A 24,126-nucleotide genomic window follows, 5' to 3' on the forward strand; every position below is an offset into this window, starting at 1 on the left:
TCTAGCCTAGACAAGAAAGCATGGCCAGTGGCAGAGAATGCAAACTATTTCTTATCATGTTTTTGAAGAACAACAGAGGACAGTCATTAAAAGAAACAAAGGAATAACATTAGAAATGAAATATTTAAATATAAATGTCTATGTTTCATTTAATGGTGCTTGCACCTTATTTATATCAGTCTGGAAGTTATTTTAGTGTATCTCCCTCTACTTTTGAGTCACTAATGGTAAAACTCTTAAGCAAGATGGTTGCCTCTAGTGCTTAGCTCAGAAATGCTCAGGGATGCATTAAACCTTTAGTGGGCCCTAGGCAAACCCCTAGTGGGCTCCTACTTAATCCTGTATATTTATATTACTTTTTCACTTAATAATTATAATATGTAAAATAAGCACAACTGGGCCCCTTCTTCACTTAGGGTACTAGGCATGTGCCTAGTTTGCCTATGTGTTAATGAGGCCCGGGCAATGTTAGTTGTAATTAAACACTTACCTAAAATGATTCATTGCACAATTTACACATGCTGGCAAGTGCTTTTTACCATATGGACTTCCAAACTGCTGAGCTCAGTTAAACTGGAACAGTTATTCTGTAAAGGATCACCCATGGCACTGGGAAAGGAGAAGGCCTGGCACACAAAGCTGTGTGGAGACTGTGCAGCTGATCCACTAATAACTCTCTCCCCACCCCACTTGGTCTCCCATAAACAACAGTTGAAATATTGTTCAGAATTTAATTGAATAATACAGTTCTAGCATGGACTAGACTTCCTTTACATATCTATTTTCAATTACTTGCCTGCATTTTCTGAAGAGAGCACATTCCCTTTTATGAGCTATATTTAAATATACAAAAGCAAGTAAGAAAAATGTCTGGAGGAAAAAAGGTGTTAATTACGTATTTTTTTAATGCACCAGGGAAGAGAGGGGAGCTATCTTACATGGGGAAAACCAGCATAGGAACTCAGAAATACAATGCAAACTTATAGAGCCTTCTCCCACTTGCTCCACTGGAATAAAAGGGCTGTGTTGACTACACCAGGGGTTTGAAAGATATGGCCTGAAGGTTGGAAATAGCCCACAAAGGTCTATCTTCTGGCTGCTGGTGCTGCCTGTGGGTCTTGGAGTTGACCAACAGCCAACATGCAAGGAGCACCAGAAGGCCCCAAACACTACACACAGCACTCACTTCAGCTACTCTGGGACCATGTTGCTGGCAGCACCCACTTGAGTGTGCATCAGCTCCATGACAGATCCAGCAGCATGTCCTGGTATGGCTGCTGTGGGCAGCATGGTCCCAGAGTAGGTGGAGCAGGGCCATGCTGCATATGGCCTGTACTCCAGCTGCTCCAGGATATGCACTAGATCCAGCAGGCAGGGCCAGCTTGTAGACCAGCCCTGTGCTGCTCATCTAGCCTGTGGGCATGGATGGGTTTGACACCCCATGGCTACACAATGGAGGAATTACAGCTAGTAAACTCTGTAGGTCCTAGAATAGCTGCAAAATGCAGAAATATATGCCCAGAAAGGTTCCAACCAACTCCAAATGGTTGCTGTTGAGACCAAAGCTGGAGATTTCTGGTCAGAGGGTCTTTCCCCTCTGCTCAGGGTTAGATTGATCACTATACTTGGGGCCAGAAAGGAATTTTACCCCATGGTCAGATTGGTATGGATTGTGTCGGTTTTTGCCTTCCTCTGTAGGAGGGAGCGTGGCCCTCTACCTGGGACCTTTTGAGCGTATATTGACAACATGTTATAGAAGCAGGACATTAGCTGATGTGCGCTTTCCCTGCTTTGCCTGTGGCAGGTTAGGGTATTAGGTCTATATTGTCAGGTTTGATGGTAGTCTTATGTAGAGTTTAGATTATGGTTTGTACAGGATGGTTTGGATAGAAATGATCCTCCCCAAGCAGGGGGTTGGACTAGATGCCTTCTGGAGGTCTCTTCCAGCCCTGCTTCTCTATGACTCTGTAAATTATTATTTTTTTCTTTCACAGCTTGGTTCCCTTGGGGTCGAGCTGGCAAATGGTTCCTGCCAAGGGCTGCAATTTTGGGGTGGCTTTTGATTGAAATTCTGCCTGGACTTGAAGGAGGCATGATTCTCCTGTTTCTTCAAACCATAAAATGTCTACCATGTATAGGAACTTCTGCAGCGCTTAAGGACCAGGAAAATAGTCTTGTGTAGTTTGGAGATCAATTTATAGTTTTTTGTTATGTTGTACAAGTATAGCATGTTAGACACATGGCCACTCACATTTTTACTATTAGCAGTGGAAATGATATTATGGAAATTAAGAAACAGAACTGGAAGACAAGAGGCCTAACTTAATTTCAGTGCCCACTTATATCAAAGACTTATATAAACAAGTCAGCTAATCATGTTCTTCCTCAGTTCCCTGTGCAAATGGAGATGATAATATTCCCCTACTTGATGACTTGGGCCAGAATGCTCAAACTCAGGTGCTTGAAATGAGGTTTCTAAATCATTCTTTAGTAATCCAAATTAAGGTAGTTTGATTTTCAAAAGCACTGGCTGAGATCCCAGAAATCCTAGTAAGTCAGTGGGAGCTAGCTTTTATTTAAATTATTAAAGATCCAAAATCCCAGGTTCGCAAACCTTAGTGGTAAGTTATTGCACAGAACTAGGATCTATCAACATGAATATATTAAAAATAAAAAGTAATCCCTGCTAATCAAAATGGATGTTTGTGACACTTATTTTAAAAGTGGTGTCATACATTAAGATGTACAGAGTGAGGAAATCAGCTAGTCAACTATGTCAGAAGATGGAACATTACCAAAGATGGAAGACAAGGATTTATGTGCCATTGCAGCTGGGAAGTTAATAGGTTGCTGTAGCTGACAACAAAGGTGTGTGCAGTATACTGTACATGCATCTACCTTATACCAGTGGATATCATAGGGTAAGGTGGTGAACCAACTGTTTTCTGAATGCTTATTAAAGACCAGATTTCTGCATTGGCTGCCATTCTAAAATTATAGCTTTTTGAAGTTATAGTTACGCCTGTTGTCTTGTGTCTTATGTTCTTATGATTTGGTACTTTGTCATCTCCTGGATAGAAAAAACTTGGGGAAAAATTCTGCTCCTCTTAAATCAAGGGAAAAACTCCTAGTGTGTTCAGTGAGGACACAATTTATTTTCACTGAAATGAAAAAGTGGTGTACATGAGAACAGAATTGGGTCTATAACGATTAAAGTGCCCTGATGCTTTGAGCACAGTCTATTAGTTATTTATGTTTTAGCAAGTTACAGAACAGGAAAATGTGTTAAAGTAAGCAGAAAATATATAAATCTGCCCTCTAAAATTTACAATGAAGTTCAAAAGTGAAGTACTTTCAGTTTATATTATTTTAGGAAGAGTCACAAGGTGTTTGGCATCCATTTCAAATTACTCAGATGTTTAATGGTTACAGAAATATAATAAATATATACTCTGGCCATTTTTTATTTGCATGTCTGCTACAGCACAGTTGATTTGTTTTACAAGATATCAGGTTTCATGGACAGAGAATGTAAGTGCCAAACGTGAAAACACAATGGCAATGTAAGGGACAAGTGAATGCTTTGGTGCACTGAGACATATTTATATTAATTCATATCAGATACTTTTGGAAAATAATAAAGGAAAATGTCTCTCAGTGGAATAATACATTATTGTACCAAAATTACCTGATACTGTCTTTGAAAAAAAAGTCCTTTTTCCTATTTGTGTGTTGCCTGTTTATAATAAATAATCTTTGTAATCAATAGGAGTGCAAAAGTACTGTATATGTATATCCAAATGAGCAAAAGCAGCACAGATTTCAAAGATCAGGCCTGTAAATGGATTTTTCCTTTCTAGCTATAAGAATGATGATGTACTCCCTTTAGCTATAAAAATGAGATACTTCTTTACTCTCTTAACCTTAACCCTTTAACACCTCTAACTCCTACCAGACAGAGGCAAGAAATACTGGCACAGAAACTCAAACTAGGACTACAAAATAATGGGAGCTTTGCCATTCATTCAAGTCAGGTTTTCACTGACTGCAATTCTGATTGTGTTTTATATGAAAAAAGCACACATTAAGACATTTTTAAAAATGTGGACCTATCTGAAGACTTGTCCAATAAAGTAATAATTTGCTCACACAGCAGTACTTATATTTCACTGTATTTGGCTTTAGCATTAGGGAAGTCACTGAAGTAAAACAATGGAGAAGTAAATAAAGAAGGAGACTGGTTATCAAAAGGGCAACTTCACACAAATGTTGATTTTGCTGTGGCTTATCCTATTTGTATTCACTGCTGCAAAAAAAAAAAAGCAACAGTTAATTAGCTCTCCTATATTGCTTTACATCAGCAGATCTTTATTAATGGCTACTGTGATAGTAGGATGAGGAAAAGCAGGGAAGGTACCAGTCAGAGAAAGGAAAGTAACTAGCCAGAGGACAGGAGGATTAGGGGGAAAAAAGGATGAAAAAGGAAAGTGTAGAATATTGATGAACTGGGAAGGAAGATACAAACAGGAAGAGCAAAGAGTTAATGGGGTGCAATGAAAGGAGGGCATTCCATAGAGGCAAAATGGAAGAGGGAGCAAGAGAAGGAGCAAGTGAGGGGACACCTCTTTTCCTGCGTCTCTAGGCTTGCTTCTCTAATACAGGAGATGCTGGAAGAAAGAGACTTAGAGATAAAGGCCAGAAGGGATCATTAGATCATCTGGTCTGACCTATCACAGACTCTTACATTTCACTTAGTTATTCCTGTATGGAGCCCAATAACTTGTCTGTGACTAAAATACAAATTGTTGTTGGCTAAAGCACATCTTCCAGAAAGGCATCCAGTCTTGATTTGAAGACATCCAGAAATGGAGAATCTACCACTCTCTTTGGAAAGCAAAGCAAGACAAGAGAGAGACAGGAAGGAAAATAGAATACAAATGAAAATATGTCTTCACTGCTTCACTTTCTTTTATTGCTAGCAATGGCTGTTGGCACTTGGCACTTAAGCCAAGTACTAAAATGGTCAGATGCATCCAGTAAGGGGTGGATCCAGAGAGGATACAGTGGCATGGCTGTACTCCCTTTTTGGACTGCACCACACCATGGGATCCTCTGGAGACCTTTTCAAGTCCCTAAAGCAAATGAAAATCCCCCTTTTCTTCCCTTCCCTTTCATGCTCAGAGGTACACCCCCTCACCTTTTCTTCCCTCCCACCCCACCACCTGGTGCTGCTGCTTTCCCTGCTGGTCTGAGGATGAGGAAAGCACATGAGCCATTCCTGCCCACCCCACCCAGCCTGTGCAGGGGCTGGGCTCAGCTGGGGACTGGAACAGCAGTAGTGGGGATGGACAGCAGGGTTCCCCTCCCCTAAGCTTGCTCCTGGGGTAACCAAGCAGGGAGAGGGAACTACTCTCCCATGGCACTGTTGCTGCTGCCCCCATCCCCAGATGTGACCAGCCCCTGTGTAGCCTGGCTGGCTCAAGCTTCCCCTGGGACAGCAAGGAAAGCAGCAGTGACACGTAGGGGTGGTGAGATGGGGGTGGAGGGGAATGGGACATGCTTCTCAGCATGAAGTGGAAGGGAGGGGGGACTGTCACCTACTTTAGGGACTTAAAATGCCCCCAGAATCTCCCAACGGTGGTCTGTCCGTACTGGTGGGGGTGGAGGAGGCTGGGAGCTAGGGCTGTGCAAAGCTTTGGTCCCTGGTTCAATTTGGTGAAGATTCAGCCCAATTCAGTGGCTAAATCTCCGAATCTGAATCGAACCTGGAGACCCTTTAATCTCTCTGAATTGAATCGGAACCCTCCAAATCGATTCGGCCATAGACACAGCTTTAAATGCTTTTTCTACACACCTCGAGGTACCAGGCATGGCTCATGACTGCTGCGATGCTGGGGTAAATGGAGTGTCCCACAGGAGCGTGGACCCCCCCCGCAGTGTGCTCGGCTGTAGACCCACAAGTGGACCAGAAGCACTTCCAGTCCACTTCTGGGTTCGCCAGGGAATGTGCTGAGGGGCCCCCCCTGCACCCCCCTGGCTGGGCGACCGGTGCCTCCTGGGTCTGGGGGGGTACCTGCGGTCCCCCCCAGACCGCAGGTACTGGGACTGTAAAAACACTGAAAGCTGTGTCTATGGCCTAATCACTGATTCTCCAAATCAGCATTGAATCTTCAGATTCAGCCGAATCAAAACAGGGACAGTGATTTGAATCAACTAATCAAATCACTGTCCCTGATTTGGGCTGAATCCAAATTCAAATTTAATATGACCTGTTTCGCACACCCCCTACTGGGAGCAGGAAGTGTAGCCATCCACGCAGTGCAAGTTTCTGCTCTCACACCCGCTTTGGGAAATCCTGGATCCACCCCTGCCTTCAGTAATACCACTTCAGGATGGGAAAGCCTCCAAATAAAGTCTAAGTGCTGCAGCAATGGATACAGAGAGGTCAGGAGTGTGCTCTGCCCTCTGACAGAGAACACAATTCAATAGTAGGGGTGTTCATCTGTGAGACATCACATGGGGATGAGATTTCTGACTAAGAACTTGTCATCTCTAATAAGGAAGTTCATCTGTCTGAACACCCAGTATCCGCAATCACCTGCAGCTTGCTCATTTTGGAAAAGGACAACAGGATAGAGTTGTTGTCCTAAATGTTCCCAAAACATGCAAAAGACCTGTATCACTGTAATGGAAATTTGTTACACATGCCCAGTGCATAATTCTTAAAGGCCCAACAAGCATGTAAGAAATAAAGCAGACAAAAAAATCACACCTCTTTTGATATTTACACCATTTACACCTTCACTTGTATTGCTGGACATGCAAACTGATTTCAGCTCCTCATTTACTGGCATATACTCACATCTGCTGCACAGGAACTTGTGTCACTCATCTGCTGATCAGACCTATCAAAATTTGGCCTAAAACCTCAGTATCTCAGCAAGTTGCATTTTTCCCTTTTCAAAATAGAGGAGCAATTATCCATTATGAAAAACAACATCTGGTTTACAAGATGTGCTATATTTTCCTAAGAGATGCCAAACTTCATTAAAAAACAACAGTTTTAGGGACATTAAAGAGCAAAACTAAATGACAAATTTTCCACTGCCACTTGCACTTGTAATACAAAACAAGTGATGACCAAGAGTTTTTGGAGAGGAGAATAATTGCCTTAGGAGACAAAGGCTGAAAAATTATGTGCCAGCTTTTAGCCCTCAATAAATTTTTGTAGAGAAGTACATTATACAATAATTTATTCAGAGATTTACATTGAATACTTGGTCAGAATCGCACACAGAGTGCTGTGCAGCAGCTTTGGCTATGTATTTCATGGATCAGAACAAAATTATTAAACTCTTAGAGGCAGATGGAGCTATGAGACTCTACACTAGCTGAGGATTTGCCCTCAGGCTTGTAAAACTTGGAGTTCAAGCCAACAGAACTAACTTCCCAGTCTCAGTTTTGAGTTCACTTCACACTAGGATGTCTTCCTTTTCTCCTCAGATGAACAATACTATGCTTTCAGTTTCAAAATGTGGCACTTGAGAATATAGAGTCTGATACTGAAGTCTTCCACTGTCCTTCAAGGATGACAGTTTCTTATGAAAAACTCCAGGATCAGGCCCTTCTGTACAAATGAAGGGGGAAAAAACAAAATTAAGCTACAGTTTTCTAGTCTAGTAACTCATACTAGATAGGCATGCTTTACCTTATTTTGAGGGGTGTGGGTTTTTTTTACTCTGGATGATCACTATAGCCATAAAATTTCATTTGAATCCTGAAAACAAAGGGTCTTCTTTACTACTGCACTTTGGTTGTCCTGTGCTGGGATGGAGAAGCAAAGCAATTGTAAAGCTGGCTTATTCGACCATTAAGCCAGATTTCTGCCTGCTTTTTGTCTCTGGAGTGACTGATACAAGCTACTAAATATGGACAAAACATTTTAAAAAGTTCCCCCTTCCCCCAGAGATAAAAAGCATAGCCCAATCACTGATGTTATTTGTTACTTTAGCATTACTGTTGTAGGTTCAAATATTATAGTTATAAACAGAAAAGCACCAATTCCTAAAAGGAATCTGGACAGGAAAACAATTAAACACCCCACACCCAGACTCCATCTTATTTTATTTTAATACTCTAAGAACTTTAATATTTCAGTGCCAGGAGTTGAGGTTTCCTGTTGCTAAACCACAAATGAGGCACTCACTGGTAGTCTGCACTGGAAATTCTTATTCCTGATGCAAAAGGATGAGAAACTCAAATATCCTCTAAGTTTTCATACTAAAAGTTGTTGAATATATTGTTCAGAGTACAAAGGTGAATGAAACACAGGGACAGATTAGCACAGGACCTCCATGATACTGCAGGGAAGCTGAACTCCTGACAATCTGGTCTAAAAGTTGGGCGGGGGGAGTTTATCTTGACAGAAGAACACACAGTAAGTCAGACCGAATGCATCTTGCAAGTAGAGTTCAGCTATACCTTAACCCCAGGAGGGAGGGCAGGGAAGCAACTTCAGCCAGCTGGCACCCAGGTAGTTGCGAGGGTTTTAAATTGAGAAAGGGAGGTCGTGGTTCTATGACCTCCCAACTCCCCACCTCTCCTAGTGAGTCCATGGAAAAAGAGAAGGTCATGCCCTCTACGCTCCTACTTGCATGTTAAAGCACAAGGGATGGACTAAGCTCCTGCATGTCTGAGCACAAGCCCTCCCGTCTCACGGATTCATAGATTCACAGAAGTTTAGGGCTGGAAGGGACCTCGTGAGATCATCGGGTCCAGTCCCCCCTGCTCCCCAGCTTTTAAGAACCTCACAGACAATCCCATCCCCATGCTGTTATAGCCAAACATCCCTCCAGTCCTAATTTAATCTGAAGTATGTGTATTAATCAATGCAGACCTGGGGGGAGGGGGTTGGTTTCTTTTTAAGGAAAAGGAGGCAAATATTCAATTGGTGGAAACTGTCTTAATTTCATTTAAAGCAGGGGACCTCTTTATTTAACTGAATCAGGAAATTTCTTCCTACAAATTCATATGCATTAAAATGATTTAGAATGTATTATGCATAAAGGCATAACCTGCTCAAGTATATAAGAAGTAACACACAACATGGTGTGCAATTGTTGTGAGATAACGATGAGCCTGGGGTGCGCTCTGAGACACTGGCTGTGAGGACATGCTGTTACCTCATTATCTCCCAACAGTCACTCTCCCAGGAGTTTTATTCCACTCAGAAACTTGCATGCCTTACTGTTTGTGAGAGGAGAAAACAGCAAATCTAAATATTTTCAAGCTGTGCAGTAGCTGGTTCATAATCCCAACAGCTGGAATCTTAGTTTCCGATTCTAATAATGCTTTGCACATCTGAGGACATCAAGGCACTTGACCAAAATTAGGCCTCACAACTCCCACACAAGGTAGATGTTGTAATTCCCATTCAAATAACGCAAAGCTCAGTCCTCAGCGTTTTTGAGCCATTCTATGGATTTTAATATTAGTTTTATTACGAGTTTATCCTTCAAGACACAGCACAGCACCTTATAGCTGCAGCCTATATATTAAGACATAAAGGGGAATAATTTAGGAGTAAGAGTAGAAGAGGTAGATTGTAAATTCCTCTTGGCAGAAAATCATAGACATGGATGGTGTGGGAGGAATAACTACTCAAAAGCAAGGTCCTGTACATTCCACTGGAAACTGGACCTAAATTCTGTGCTCAAGGTCTCTGACATTTTGGAGATAAGAAATTATAAAATAGGTTTTGAGCTTTCAGGTGTCATGTATAACCACAGTGGAAGAGTCAAAGGAAGAACTTGGTAGGAATAGTTGGGGCATTTTGCACCTGGGTAGGTATGAGAGATGGTTTGGGAAGGTGGAATAGGCAGTAAAGGCATGCCTAAATCAGGAAATCTGACTTTTCTCTTGACATAATTATTGTATTTGAAAATATCACTTAACAAGTAGTATAAATCCACTTTTACAATCATAAGGTAGGCTAGAGCTGCACCTCATGGACTAACTGGTGAGGCCACATCTGGAGTATTGTGTCCAGTTTTGGGCACCCTACTACAGAGAGGATGTGGACAAATTGGAGAGAGTCCAGTGGAGGGCAACAAAAATGGTAAGGGGCCTAAAGCACATGACTTATTAAGAAAGGCTGATGAAACTGGGCTTATTTAGTTTGCAGAAGAGAAGTCTGAGAGGGGGGGATTTAATAGCAGCCTTCAACTACCCGAAAGGGTGGCTCCAAAGGGGATGGAGCTAGACTGTTCTCAGTGGTGGCAGATGACAGAACAAGGAGCAATGGTCTCAAGTTTCAAGCAGAAAGGGAAGTTTAGGTTAAATATTAGGAAAAACTTACTCACTAGGAGGGTAGTAAAACACTGAAACAGGTTACCCAGGAGAGGTTGTAGAGCCTCCATTCTTGCAGGTTTTTAACACCCTGCTAGACAAAGCCTTGGCTGGGATGAATTAGCTGGGGTGGTCCTGCTTTAAGCAGGTGGTTGGACTAGATGACCTCCTGAGGTCTCTTCCAACCATAATTTTCTATGATTCTATGAATCAGAGATGCATAAATCTCAATGAGCAACAGCTCACTTCACCATATGCTATGAGCTTCTGCATCTCTGATTCAGTTAGTCTATAAGGTGCAACTCCACCCTGCCTTCTGCCTGACTTCAGACTAACAGGGGTAAGTACCTCTCTCTTTCATGTTACAATCATGTTAGCTTCTAGACCCTAAGTTAGAACGTAACTAGACGTAACTGTGTTAAAATGAATATAGATTAGGTAGGTGCTATGTGGTATTTTAAATATAGCTATCTCAAACTACCAAATTTGATTTAAAAAACACCCTGCTCCTCAGTTTAAACATCCCCTAAAGTGTTTGTTAATGTTAAATTGATCAGTAGTATATATATTTAAGTAAGCAACTATTTTCATTTGTGGGTTTTTATTTGTTTTTTTGAGGAAGCTGGCTGATAATGTATTCAGTATATTAGTAAACTATACTACTGGTGACTCTTATTGTCAAGGTGCATACAGTTTATGTATGGATTTTTAATAAAGAAATTAAATTAAAATAATTAAAAGGTTAATAATGTTGACATTTAAATAGTCATCTTTGGTTTCAGAGTTAACATCCTCCTGAGATGGTTATTCACACATATCTGTGTGCCAATAACTGTTTCTCACTGTAATTTGTGTCAAAGAAGACTGCTGCATCTAAAGTGGATCATCCCTGGAAAAGACAAATGCTACTGAATTGAGAGAAGCTGTATGATTTTTTTATAGAGACCTTATTAAAGGTCTCCTAGCAGATGATGCTGAGGGGATACTATAGATGAGAGCATCCACAGTGCTTTTGATCCTATTCCTCTCCTTTCTCCTTTACTACTTCTATTTTTGGGATGGATGGCTCCACCTCTGGTCACCAGTGGCAAAACAGTTGTAGGTACCTTGGACTGCTACAAATATTATCCAGTGTGGTGACCCTATGTCAAGAGCCTATATAAACTTAACCCATAGTGCACTAAAATAACAAGCAGAAGAGCTCTACAGTAGGCCTAAAAAGCCCTCAAAGCTATAATGCAAGAGGCAAGGATTTCTGTGGATGATACAATTTGTTGGACCAATTGGGTTGGATAGACAAGCTTTTGAATGCAAAGCATTCTTCATCAAGAATGCTTTGCATTTGAAAGCTTGCTGAAATCTATCACAACCAGTTGGTCTAATAAAAGATACCACTCACCAAATTGTTGCCGCTCACATAATTCCTGCACCACATCACTGCAACATTTCCAAAGCTATTTTAAACATTATTATGGATAAGCAATCAAAACCCAGAAGGCAGGCACAGGAGAAAAAAAAAACTAATTAAAATATTGGTTGGCACTTTAAAAATAAATCATTATGTTCAAATGAACAAGCCCCAGGATTTTAAATGCCTGATCCCAGCAGGGTATTTCAGAGTCTAGAAATGTTCTTTTTTTGTTTCACCAGCCTCTAAGATTATGTACCTGCTGCTACCAAAATAATTTGAAGTTTGTCTTGGTAAAAATATCAGCACATCTGCTCAAAATTGCAGAAGTTCAGTTTGAATTTTAAAAATTCAAACTAATTTATGTCATGACCCAAAAGGCATGATTTTGTGCGTGCTTCGGCACCAGAATTATCCCTGCCAAGTTGCAGAGCATTGCACGGGAGAGTTTCCTGTTGCAGAGGAAACCCCGGTGCAGGGACGAGTTTTCCGCCTTTTCTGCAGCTTCTTTTGCAGAGTGCATTGCTCAAGTTGCAAGAGGAATGCACGGTGCAAAAGAGTTCCCGCCACCAGTATGCAAATTCATTCCCCGTGATTGGCTAGTGCTAAATTATTCACACGTGGCGGCTAACGATTGAGCGGTTTCCGCCCAAGCCGAAGAGGACTCCACATCCATCTCATGGGGACTCTGGGTACACGGCAGGGTAATAGAAACCCTGTGTGAGATCCAGAGGAGCTTGGCGACCTGATCCACCGCCCACCTCTTCCCGTCTTCGAGCGCGACTTTTATAAGACGTACCTACGATTCCCATTTTGGTGGCTCGTTCACCCAGAGCATCCGGAGCTCTGCACCGTGGAGCCTAGCAACCTCCACGAGACCGTCTGTGTTGTCTGTCTGTAACTGCAACTTAATCAAGCTTTCCAGCCTACACCACTGCCATCTCGGTGTAAGTAAACAATCTTTAAAACTACCGATACGCGTTTGTGCCTAATTCCAGCTCGATGGCCTTCCCTCTCCGACCCGGCGTGCCCGGGCTGCTGGCCACAGCCCGCGTGCAGCACGGAAAAGGGCTCGGGTCGCTCCCGGCCCGCACAATTTACACCTGATTCCTGAACCAATGGTCGTTTTACCTAAAGAGTAACTTGGGTTGTGATTTGCTCAGTTCTTATACGAAAAAAAGAATGACCCGCACTGCAGTGGAAGACCTCACAGGGTAAGAAGCTGTGAATGGACCACCTACTGTGTGCATACTAGCCAGACACTATTTGATCTCCTCAGCGGACTTTTTTAAAGCAATGGAACTCATTTTATTTCAAACTGAATAGAGTTAGTTTTCTTGATGCAGTAGAAAACATCTATTCTCAAATCAGTATGCTTGTAAAAAAAGCCCTCATATCACCACTGAATGAATAGGCAGATTCTCCCATATATAGGAGTAATAAACTTCACAGACAGAATAATACTCTGCATGTTTCGACTGTGATATTTCCTCTGTAGGGTTCCATCAGAAAAGGGCTCAGGACTGTAACCACAAAGATAGATGGGGATTTGGCCCCATGCAAGAGTGACTAGATAGTCTACCATTCAGTACTCTGGAAGGAGTCATACATAGGGGCTGTGGCAGTGGAACATTATGCAGCTGGCCTATTTCCCCATTTCCTATCTTGGTTTCCAACTCTTTCTGCAAGTTGAGAGAACCATCTGGCCCTCATTGTCATTCTGTACTTTCCTTACAAGTGCAGATCCAAATAGGCTTGTGACAAAGAAGGGTTGAGGGAATAAAATAAAACCACAGAACTATTTAAACTGTTTAGGAATCAGGAAACAGAAGAAACAGGTACTTACCAGCAATCCTTGCTCGCCTGGTTTTCCTGGCTCTCCCTTAAACATAGATTTGATCAATATCAATAATGTGATTTACATTTAATTTCTATTTATTAATATTAAAGCAACTTAAATTACATCAAAATATGTGTTGAAGCACATATAACAGCTCTATGACCATCTAATATACATTACTGTTATTTCTGGCTGTTAATCTAACAGGCCCAAATCATGCCCATGCTGGTCTCAAAGAATTGATATTTATTTTTCAGTCTTTTAATGAAATTACTCTCTCAATTCAGTGATTCTTAAATACCAAGTATGCTGATACCCCTTCTGTTCTAATAAACAGATAGATAGCACTCCTTCCCTGTAAAAAGTAGTTTCTAGAGCACATGCAGTTGTTTTACATATGCATCCTTAGATTTTTATTTTTATTTTTTTTTACATTTCAGAATAATTTGCAGCTACATGCTGTATTCTGTGGTAATAGAGCTGAACTGCCTTTTGCAAATTCAAACATTAAGATATTAAATATTAAAAAGTTCAGGGTTGAGATTTTCAAAACCAGTTAGGGATTTTACCCACACAATTGCCTTAGGAATTAATAGGGGCTCTGTAGCTTTGAAAATCTCAACCTTGAACTTCTTAAAATGTAATGTGTTTATGTTTGAATTTGCAAAAGGCAGTTCAGGTCTACTATATAGCATGTAGCTGCAAATTATTCTGAAATGTAAAAAAAGAGTCTAAGGATACATACATAAAACAACTTTGTGTGCTTTAAAAACTACTTTTTAGAGGGAAGGAATAAATTCCCAAATCCAGTCTCACATTGAGCAAGTCACAAAAGGATTAACAGGTTCGCTAAAGGACATGAACATTTTCATATGCTCAGCAGCGGTACAAAGACACAAGGTATTGCTGATGAGCTTTCTGGGAAAGAAGCAAAACAGAATCAGAACTGTCTCAGTTTTTCTCAGGATCTGGATGTGCCGGTTGCAACACAAACAAACATGCCTGCACTAACCACCTGAACAGAGTGAAGCCATCAGAGCATTGGTTTCAGTTCCAAGTAAGCACTTGAATGACTCTACAAAGATGCACCGAAACATGTGCTATGGTGCCTTCAGACTTCAGGGTAGACATAACTTCACAATCTGCTAGATGCCCAAAATTTAAAAGCCTTCTGTGCTTCCAGATGCACATGCTGTGCTGTAGGACATGATCACTGGGAAATCACTAGTGTTGGTGCTGGTATGACTCTCTGGTGTTGCCTCTTCAGGCAGGGAGACAGAAACCATAGGAACTAGAGGAAGGCCCATCCATTGGTTGTTTTTCTTTTAAATAGAGTCACAGAGGAGGCAGAGTGCTGGGTCCCACTGATGATTATTCTTGAATGGAGTTTGGTAGAGGCGGCAGTGGCTGACAGGGTCTTTGCCACTCAGCCATGGAATTATGGAGTGTCCTTGTTCTTACACTCCCTTGTCACTGTTTTGTTGACTTTGTATGACCAATGTGACCTCAGGTCCACTTGTATTTTAAATCAAAATGAAGCTGTCAGCCTGGTAAAACTAATGCAACTCAAAGGTAGCTTGGGGTATGCTTATGAGGAAAAGTGTAGATGCCTACACTGATATTCAACATGCTCCTGACTCAACAGTTGTTCAGGTGGAAGAGTGATGACACTGATTTGTTGATGCTCAACTGAAAGCACCACTTGTGGAGATAGTCAGTGATGAGTTCCATGTCAGTACTCAGTGTCTTTTCCAGTTCTGTCGTCTGTTCCTTTGGCAACTATAGTGACATCATCAGAGTGCACATATTGCTTAGATATTGTATGTGGGTAGTCTGAGATATATACACTGAAAAGTACTGGTGGTAGCACTGACGCTTGGGCGTCATTATGTTGTTACCTCACCCATAAACATCACATCCAGAAGGTCAGCAGTAAAGTTTCTGCATGGGTAGCTGCCTTAAGATGTTTAGACAGCACAGCACAGGGTGCCAACTTCAAAGTGCCCAGAACCACTGCACTTGCAATGGTATATGCCCCATGAGAATACTGTGTTCCTGTATGGTCCACAAGTTGTCACATGAAAAAGCTTGACACTGTACTTAACAGTGCACTGAGACTTGTAACAGGTTGCACAACTTATACACACACAGATGTCCTCCCTGTACTGTCAGGCATTAAACCAAGTGATATGAGAAGACAGATCCTAACATCATTACTGGCAACAGAGGCAAGAGACAACAACAATCACCTGCTCAATCAATTATTAACTGAAGACCTGACCAGATGGAGGCTTAAGAGGCTCAAAAGTCATAAACTGTTTGTACATGAAGCCCACAAACTCCTGAAAGAGACTGGGGATGCTGAACCAAACCTATGGAGGGCAACAGAGTGGGCCAACTGCTGGGAAAGGTCAGATCTATTCCTACTGCATTTTATAGCAACACCAAACAAGGCCCCCATTGGGCACGACCTTGACAGAGAAGAATGGGTCAAGCTGAACAGACTGAGATCTGGACAGAGATGCTTCAAAACAGCACCTCAGAAGCTGAACACCTTGGACTGACCCCTGTGTGAACACAGTGCTCAACAAACAGCACAGCACTTAATCTAAAGTTGCAATATCTCTACCAATGCCCAGACAGGGTTGCCAGAATCTGTATATTGAGCTACAATCCCAAACAGTGGCTCATAGATTTGGAAGTTGATCTGTGATGCCATATGAAAGAGGAAGAGAGCCAGGTAGATACTTTTGTCTTTGGGCCTTGTACCCACTTTATAATTTTTTTCTGTCGAACTAAATATCAGTCAATCAGCTACAGAAGTAAAAGCTGTGGTGTCAGGATGCCAGGAATCTGGAAATGTCACTCCCAGGAGCCTGAAGGCAGAGGTTATGTCTGCTCTGGGAGACAAGCAGCCCCAGACAGATGCAAAACATCTACAGTAGCATTATGCAGTAATTAGTGAGGGAGCATTATAAAACTCTAAACTGCTGTAACTTCTGCAGCTGCATTACTTGGGAGACCCATAGTAGGTCATTATCCAGGAGTATCAGCCCCATCTGCACTTATTTTGTAGGGATGCTTAACATCTGACAGGAGGCACTTGGGACCAGGTTTACAAAGGTATTTAGGTATTTAAAAATACAGGTAGCCACCAAGTTGGAACTTCTTGAAACTGCTGCAGACAGGAAGCAGTTATAATCCTCATCTGACCTACGCTACTGTAACACAGAAGGTAGGGCAGAGTGACTTACTAAGTAGGCTGCAGGGGGTGAATGGGGTGGGGTGGGATAAGAGGTGCTTTAATTAGAGCGGCTCTGAGCGCTGCTGTAATTAAAGCACTGCAACGTCTTGTGTATCAGCTTCCCCATTCTTCAAAACAGCAGCAGGAGCACTTTGTCTAAAGCCCATTCAACAAGCTTTAGTTCAAACTCCCCTGCCGCCGTTTTGAAGCGTGGGGACACTGATGCATGAGACGCAGAGGATGGCTGGAGCGCAGTAATTACCACACTCCAGCAGACTTGACTAATTGAGTCTACTCTGATGGTCTGTAATTACAGTGTGTAGGAGCAGCCTCCATGCTCATGTACAGGCACCCCAAGGTGTCACCCTGCCCTGCCTTTTGCCTAGCTTCAGGCTCGCAAGTCTAACTACCTCTCCCTACTGTAATACAGTATCTTAGTACCTCTGAAGGCAATGAAGTTGTACCAGTGTAAAATTTCAGAGGATATTCAAATAGGGTCCAAAGTTTTTTTTTTAGCAGCACAGGAGTTATGCAGCACTGGCAAGGAGAAGTAGGTAGTCAATCCAAAGTATCAAAAAGGGATGGCAGTAGAATAACAACCATATTCTAATCAAAGGTTTTTCAAGGCAGCTTTCATAAGGCATTTGTATGTCAAGTCTTGTTGCATTTCCCCGGACAGTTTAAACAGAGTTGAAATGTCATCATTATGTCATGTTCTACATATTTGTTCAGTTAATATATGTTTAGATAAGGCACTCAAAATAGGATTAGAACAGGAGCTTGGATGTATTTCCTTTTTTGGTTTTACCAAAAAGGACCCTGTAGGGAACGTATGCTTTCCTGTTCTGGCCCCACATGTGGAAGCATGATTTTTTCTTTGCAATATCGTTTCTATTTCCTGTAAGACTAAGAAAAGATGCAGGGCGGGGGGTTCTCTCTTTTCAAAACAATAAAGAGTTTAGTAGTTCACAAAAGTTTAATCTCAAGGCATTTCCAAGGGTTGTTAAATATACAGTCCTACAACTTCTGCATTTATGTTTTGGTTTAAAAAAAAAAAGTTTTAACACTCAGACTTCCAGCTAAGGGCCCAGATCTGCCTCCTGAACCAATGATGAATACTAGTTTATTCTATTACTAGCCCCACTGAAACATATGGACTATCTGAAGAATATGGTACTGCTCTAGCCTGAGCAAGGATGGCAGAATATGACTTTAAGGAAAGAGTAACTGAAGCATAGCATCATACTTCACACAGAGCTTAATAATCCATTTTCTCCAATTTCATGAGTTCTGAATATTAATCTTCATTAGCGGATTAAAAGTCAAACTAGCACATGTAATGATCTAGTTTCAAGCTTAGTTTTAAGTGAAGAGCTGAATGGAAACATTTTTGTCTTGCTTACAAAGGGGGCTGTCCCGCATTGCAATGTTTAAAATAAGAAGAAACAATCTAGAAATCTCTGAATCTGAAGAAGCCAGCTTACGTGGGTACTACTATTCCTGGCCCTGCGACTTACTTTTTATTGTAAATGTCACATAATTTTTGTTTCTCCATTAATATTTTCCACTTCACAGGAGCACTTGAGCAGTACTCAGACACCACAGACAGACTTGAAGCTAACTCACCGGTACTCCAGGCATCCCTCGGGGCCCATCTTTCCCAGTATCTCCTGGAGGACCTCGGGGTCCTGGTGGCCCTGGAGGACCAGGGGGTCCAGCCTGCCCTTGGTCCCCCTGAACAGAAGTCAACAAAATCATCATTAGAAGTTTGTCTTCAACTGTACCATCTCCAACACCAAGACACTGATTTACCCAGAACTAGTTCATGATGGGCTGAAACAGCTGTTGCTGTGCTGGATGCTCATTTCGAGCATGGATCACAGCTTCTTCATTGCTTATAACACAGACTGAACTTTGCCTCTGAAGACTAGGGTGCCACACATCTGCAGTGGAACAAACCACGCAGTGTGAGGCTCAAGTTCTGAACTACTTGTCCAATGAAGGACATACACTGATGTAGTGGGTTGCCATACAAAACTCTACTCACCCAAAGCATGTGACCATTGTCCAAAGCATGTCATCGTTTTGAATGAGCAGTTAAAGCATTCACTTTGCCTTTGTTACCATCATGACAAAGGTTGAAGAAGTAAGTGTGTGCGAGAGAGCTGTTAAAATGGCATGGCAGTTTTGTAAGGATCAACAATGAAGCACTAACAGTTCTAAAATGAGGATGCAACAAAATTGCCTAGCTGAAAAGCTGTTCATCTATTTCATCTGTTTTTGGCAGATGTTTTAAAGTGATAATTAAGTGGGTATCTTAATGGTTTAGACAAGTTCATTTTGTAATAATCTAATTTACAAAGAAGACTGTGGAAGGACATTATCTTCCATCCAAAAATAGTAATATGTATTACTGTTTCCAGCATAAGACTACTGCAAACCACTGAAAACAAGCCTCACTAGCTGAATTTTAAATCTGAACTTTTTAGCAAAGCACCATATAATTTCCACTTGGTTTACACACAAATCTATTTCACTAAAAAATCTGTGGATCTGAGATATTTTCTAGTGATTAACGTGAAATAAGAAGGCATCTGACAAAAAGTACAGTACAGAGTAAAAAATTAAATGTAAAGAAGAACCAGACTCCAGCAAGATTAAGCACTACCTTAATGAGGCGGCGTTTAATGAGCTGCTGATCAGCAGAGAGAAACCCATGATTGATTTTAGGAAACACCATCTGATCAGGCAGGTGAGGTCAAAGGTTGAAGTTCAGAGATGAGAGAGTTGAAGAATAGACATCAGAAGGCCCCAAGAAAGAAATAAAGATATATACATTAGATTTATAGCAGCTAATATAAAATAAACTGGTGCTTATGTCTAAGAAAAATCTGTGCCTTTTCTTTTAAAGAAGTTAACAGCTAAAATCACTAGATATCTTTATATAAATATCTTTATTAGTAATGTGCTAATTGTAGGCAATATATAGCAGGTTTTCTTCACATCAATTCTTGTAGTAGTTTCTGTGCTTTTTCTTTATATAAACCCAGGGAACTAAAACGAGCACATTTCTTATGTGCTGATCTTTCAGCAAAGATTCTACAGACAAAGCACCAGTTCATCTTTCAGTCAGATTTTCCAAACAGCATATTTGTGCCATGAAGAACGATGCCATTCTAATGAAGACTGAAGTCCATACTTAGATTGCTTATATCTTTCATGCTTAATTTACAGTTTTGTCAAAGTGTTCTTTCAAGTGTTCAAGTGAAACCCCTGATGCATGATACATAAACAGATAATTGAATCTGCATATGCTCATTAGGTGCCTGATATATAAAAGTTTGACATTTTCCATGCTCTTTTATGGCTTATTTAACCAGAAACATAATAAAGGTTCATCAAAATGTCCATCAAAAGCAGGTGTGATGTGGATAATATGCGGAAGGCTGGATCCTAATTTCAATCACACTGCATATCATGAGTAATTTGACTGAAATCAGTGGAGTTGTACTTGTGTAAAATCAGAGAGCACCGAACTGGACCCACTGCAGGGACTGCTTGGTATTCCATGGCAAAATTAACCTTCACGTGCACTCAGATGCTGATGCAGAGAGATCTGACTGAGGAAGTACGTCAGCCACAAACCTTGACGGTGAGGATCTGATTACTGTGCAGAGCAGCGACTGTGGGGAAGCCTGGCAGACCCTAGGGACACAGCATAACATGGTACCAAAACGACACAACACAGAACGTCACATAGACAATCTGCTAATGGACAAACAGAACAAACACTGTGTTTAGTATGTCTCTCTGTCTATTACCGGACCAACAGCTTTGTCTGTCATATGGGGAACAGAACAAGGTGAGCAGAATACCAGAGATTTAGTTGATTATTTTGCAAATTGCAAGATTAATAAAGGGGTTTTACAGAGAAAAAAACATGGGATATTAAATGCTATTATGGGTAATTATGAACATTTGACAGCTGCTATGCTATAAATTGACTTCAGAAGTAAGCCTTTTCAAATAAAACATGCCAAGATACTTCTAGAGAGCTGTGTACAGAGCTCTGTCTGTGGATCACTGCAGAACCTGCAACCACTTTCTATTATTGCTGTTACTTTCCCACCAATATTCTGCTTAACATATGACATCCAGCACATGAACTGGTAGTACATACACAATAATACACATTGAACAGAGGTCTACTGCTTGATCTGGAGGCCCCCAGAATGGTTGATATCAACATTCTTGACATACATACAGCATTATCTCTATATTTGAGGCAAAATTCTCCTCTCAGATTCCTATGGTGGATTTGACTCTTATATTAAACTCTCCTTACATGTGTTGCTCCCATAGTACTGATGCAGGGAGAGAAGAATATTGGAATCATAACCTGCCGTGAGAGATGTGACAGGTGAATTTTGCTCTCAATTTACACCTTTCCAGTATTGCATTGGAGGGTTGAAGTTAGACCTTTTGGCAAAGGGGGAGAAAGGGCCTTTTTTCTCTTTTCTACAGAGATTTTTTTAAAAGGAAAAACATCTTCTAGTCTTTAGATAGTCTTTAAACTATTTAAAGCATCTGAGGACACTAGCCTGACAGATGCTTTAAGCCTCAGCAGGCTCTTTTCCCGTTAAAAATGGTAGTTCTATTTCTCCCTCTTTTGATCACAGTGATTTATGGTTTTTATTTACAAATAAAGGTATATCAGTTGTTTGACACCTATTTCTTCATTGGTGCATTTGAATTGCACCTTACCCTCCTCCCAACCTAGTTTCATACTGTCATTACTTTATTGACTTCCATGGTGTTATGACACCAGTGAAAAGAGAAGAGGCTCAGCCCCTCACAGTATACAGCAAGAAAGCAAATGTTATTGGCCTTGCAAAATTTTTCTGACTAAATTGAGAGAATAAATGTATATTGTTTACTTAATTGTATCTTTCTCTTTTTCTTACAAACTAAAAACACCAAACATTTACAAACATAGTGCTAACAAATACATGAATGATGCATAATTTGGAGAACATATGCACTGAATTTGCATTTGTCTTATTGCACCACATGAGGTTAAAAAGTTATTAGATGGTAAATACCAAAATCTTTACATCTGTGATTCATTAGTCCTGCACTGCACATGGTCTATTCCCTTCCTTGCTAATACGCATGTGACAAAACAGATACAAATAAAGAGCCTAAAAACAAACAAACACCTGTAACACCTGAATAGTAGTGATAAACCTGATATCTCCTTTGATAAAAATAGGATTAACTTGAAACTCTTCTAACTACTTCATTTTTATTTTGCTGGCTTTCAGATCACAACATAGCAAGGCCAGCATTTTTATAGCTCTGAATACAAGAGGCTGAACATTTGGCATTTTTTTCATATTGATGACAAGTTATGAATTTACTTTATCCTGCTTATTCCATCTTTTCTATCCTAAATATGAAACAGACCTGAAATAGGAAAAAGGAGTTTTTACTTTTCAGAAGCCATGAAAGGATACGGCTTGTGAAAAATGTTGTTCAAAATCCCTTGCTTCCCCAAAACATTCAGATGGAGGACTGCACATTTACCCGCTGCCATCCCCAAGCTTCAGAGACTATACAGGGTCTTCATAAAGTCCTTGTGAACAACCTAAGTTACTAAAGTTTGAAAGTGCACAAGGACTTTACGAAGACCCTGTATTGACAAGGCAGAAAGCTGTCATTCAGGCTTCAGCTCTTTGCCTCTACAACAGATACACCTGGGTTACAGATTAACCCTTTTAATATTAGTTTAGCAACAGATTCCAGCTTGCTCTTACACAGCTGTGGGGAAGTGAAAAAGGCAGAGGAAGGCTTCTCCTTCCCTCCTATAGAGTACAAAGAGTTCTAAAGAGGCAGGTTTACCCCCTCATATGTAGCATCCTGTGGAGCTGCCCTCGAAGGACATAAGAACCCTGCAAAGGGAACTATGCTCTGCCCACCAGAGAGCAGGCATTTCCTGCTGTCTAGAAAACAGGCTGCTGGTGCACAAGTATCTGAATGGACATAAGATATCTCTCCTTCCCACAAGGAGCTACCCAATCTGTCACTGCTCAAATATCTCCCAGGTAGGTTTGATTTGGGTTTGTTTTTTTTCTAACAATTCTCAGTGATGGATTCAAAGTTGCTTGGTAGTGGATCGCTTCATTCATTTTGCACAACCAATAAAGAATGCATATTGGCTAGGGACAGAAATTACACAGAAACTGGTATAAGGTGATTGGAAATCAGTTCACATATGTAACACAACAGAAGTTCAGTGCATATAAATTGCTTTCAAAATGGACAAAAACAATTTAAGACAAACGTGGATGCATGTAGTATCAGACTTAACTGATTTAGGTTAAATTGTTTATTGAACTTCTATCATAGATCCCCTCCAGATTCAAGTTATTTCCCAATCCCCCAGCATCCCAGGATCCTTTGCACCTCCCTTGTAAACCCCTCTCACAGGTTGGGTGGGCTAGCTTTGGCCCAAGCTGTCTGCTCCAGCCCAGCAGAGAGGTTGTGCTCTAGTGAGCCTGCCACCCCCACTTCTGGCCTGGACCACTGCAGCCATGTGGCTGCATTTCTGGAATCAAAAGTGAATGTCTGCTCCCTTGCCTATCAATTCAATCTACACAGTCTCAATGAAACTAAGTCGGCAGGCCTGGACGAGCTCCATCCGAGGGTACTAAAGGCACTGGCTGACGTCATTGCGCAGCCACTGGCGGGAATATCTGAACACTCATGGTGCACGGGCCAGGTCCCAGAGGACTGGAAAAGGGCCAATGTGGTCCCCATTTTCAAGAAGGGGAGGAAGGAGGACCCAGGCAACTACTCACCTCCATCCTAGGCAAAGTCTTTGAAAAAATTATCAAGGCTCACATTTATGAGAGCCCGGCAGAAAAAATTATGCTGAGGGGAAACCAGCACGGGTTCGTAGCAGGTAGATCATGCCTAACTAATCTAGTCTCTTTTTATGACCAGGTTACAAAACACCTGGACGCAGGAGTAGGGGTTGACTTACACTTTAGGAAGGCCTTCGATACGGTATCCCACCCCATACTGGTGAACAAGTTAAGAGGCTGTGACTTGGATGACTACGCAGTCTGGTGGGTGGCGCATTGGCTAGAGGGTCGTACCCAGAGAGTCGTAGTGGAGAGGTCGGAATCGACCTCGAAGGGTGTGGGCAGTGGGGTCCCGCAGGGCTCGGTCCTTGGGCCGATACTCTTCAATGTCTTCATCAGCGACTTGGACGAGGGAGTGAAG

The 24,126-nt window shown here is 41.4% G+C and overlaps 1 protein-coding gene across 1 annotated transcript in view; it reads right to left on the reverse strand.

Annotated features, from left to right (window-relative positions):
- COL25A1 (collagen type XXV alpha 1 chain) overlaps positions 1-24,126 on the reverse strand; it is a gene marked incomplete at its 5' end in the record, with an annotated part of 558,067 nt that overhangs the window by 129,536 nt on the left and 404,405 nt on the right. The window contains 3 exons of the mRNA XM_025212861.1: positions 13,602-13,637; positions 18,466-18,573; positions 19,508-19,579. Of these exons, the coding sequence (XP_025068646.1) occupies positions 13,602-13,637; positions 18,466-18,573; positions 19,508-19,579 (216 nt within the window). The remainder of the gene's footprint in view (positions 1-13,601; positions 13,638-18,465; positions 18,574-19,507; positions 19,580-24,126) is intronic.

The sequence above is a fragment of the Alligator sinensis genome, unplaced genomic scaffold, assembly GCF_000455745.1.
Source record: "Alligator sinensis unplaced genomic scaffold, ASM45574v1 scaffold66_2, whole genome shotgun sequence".
Classification (NCBI taxonomy): Eukaryota; Metazoa; Chordata; order Crocodylia; family Alligatoridae; genus Alligator; species Alligator sinensis.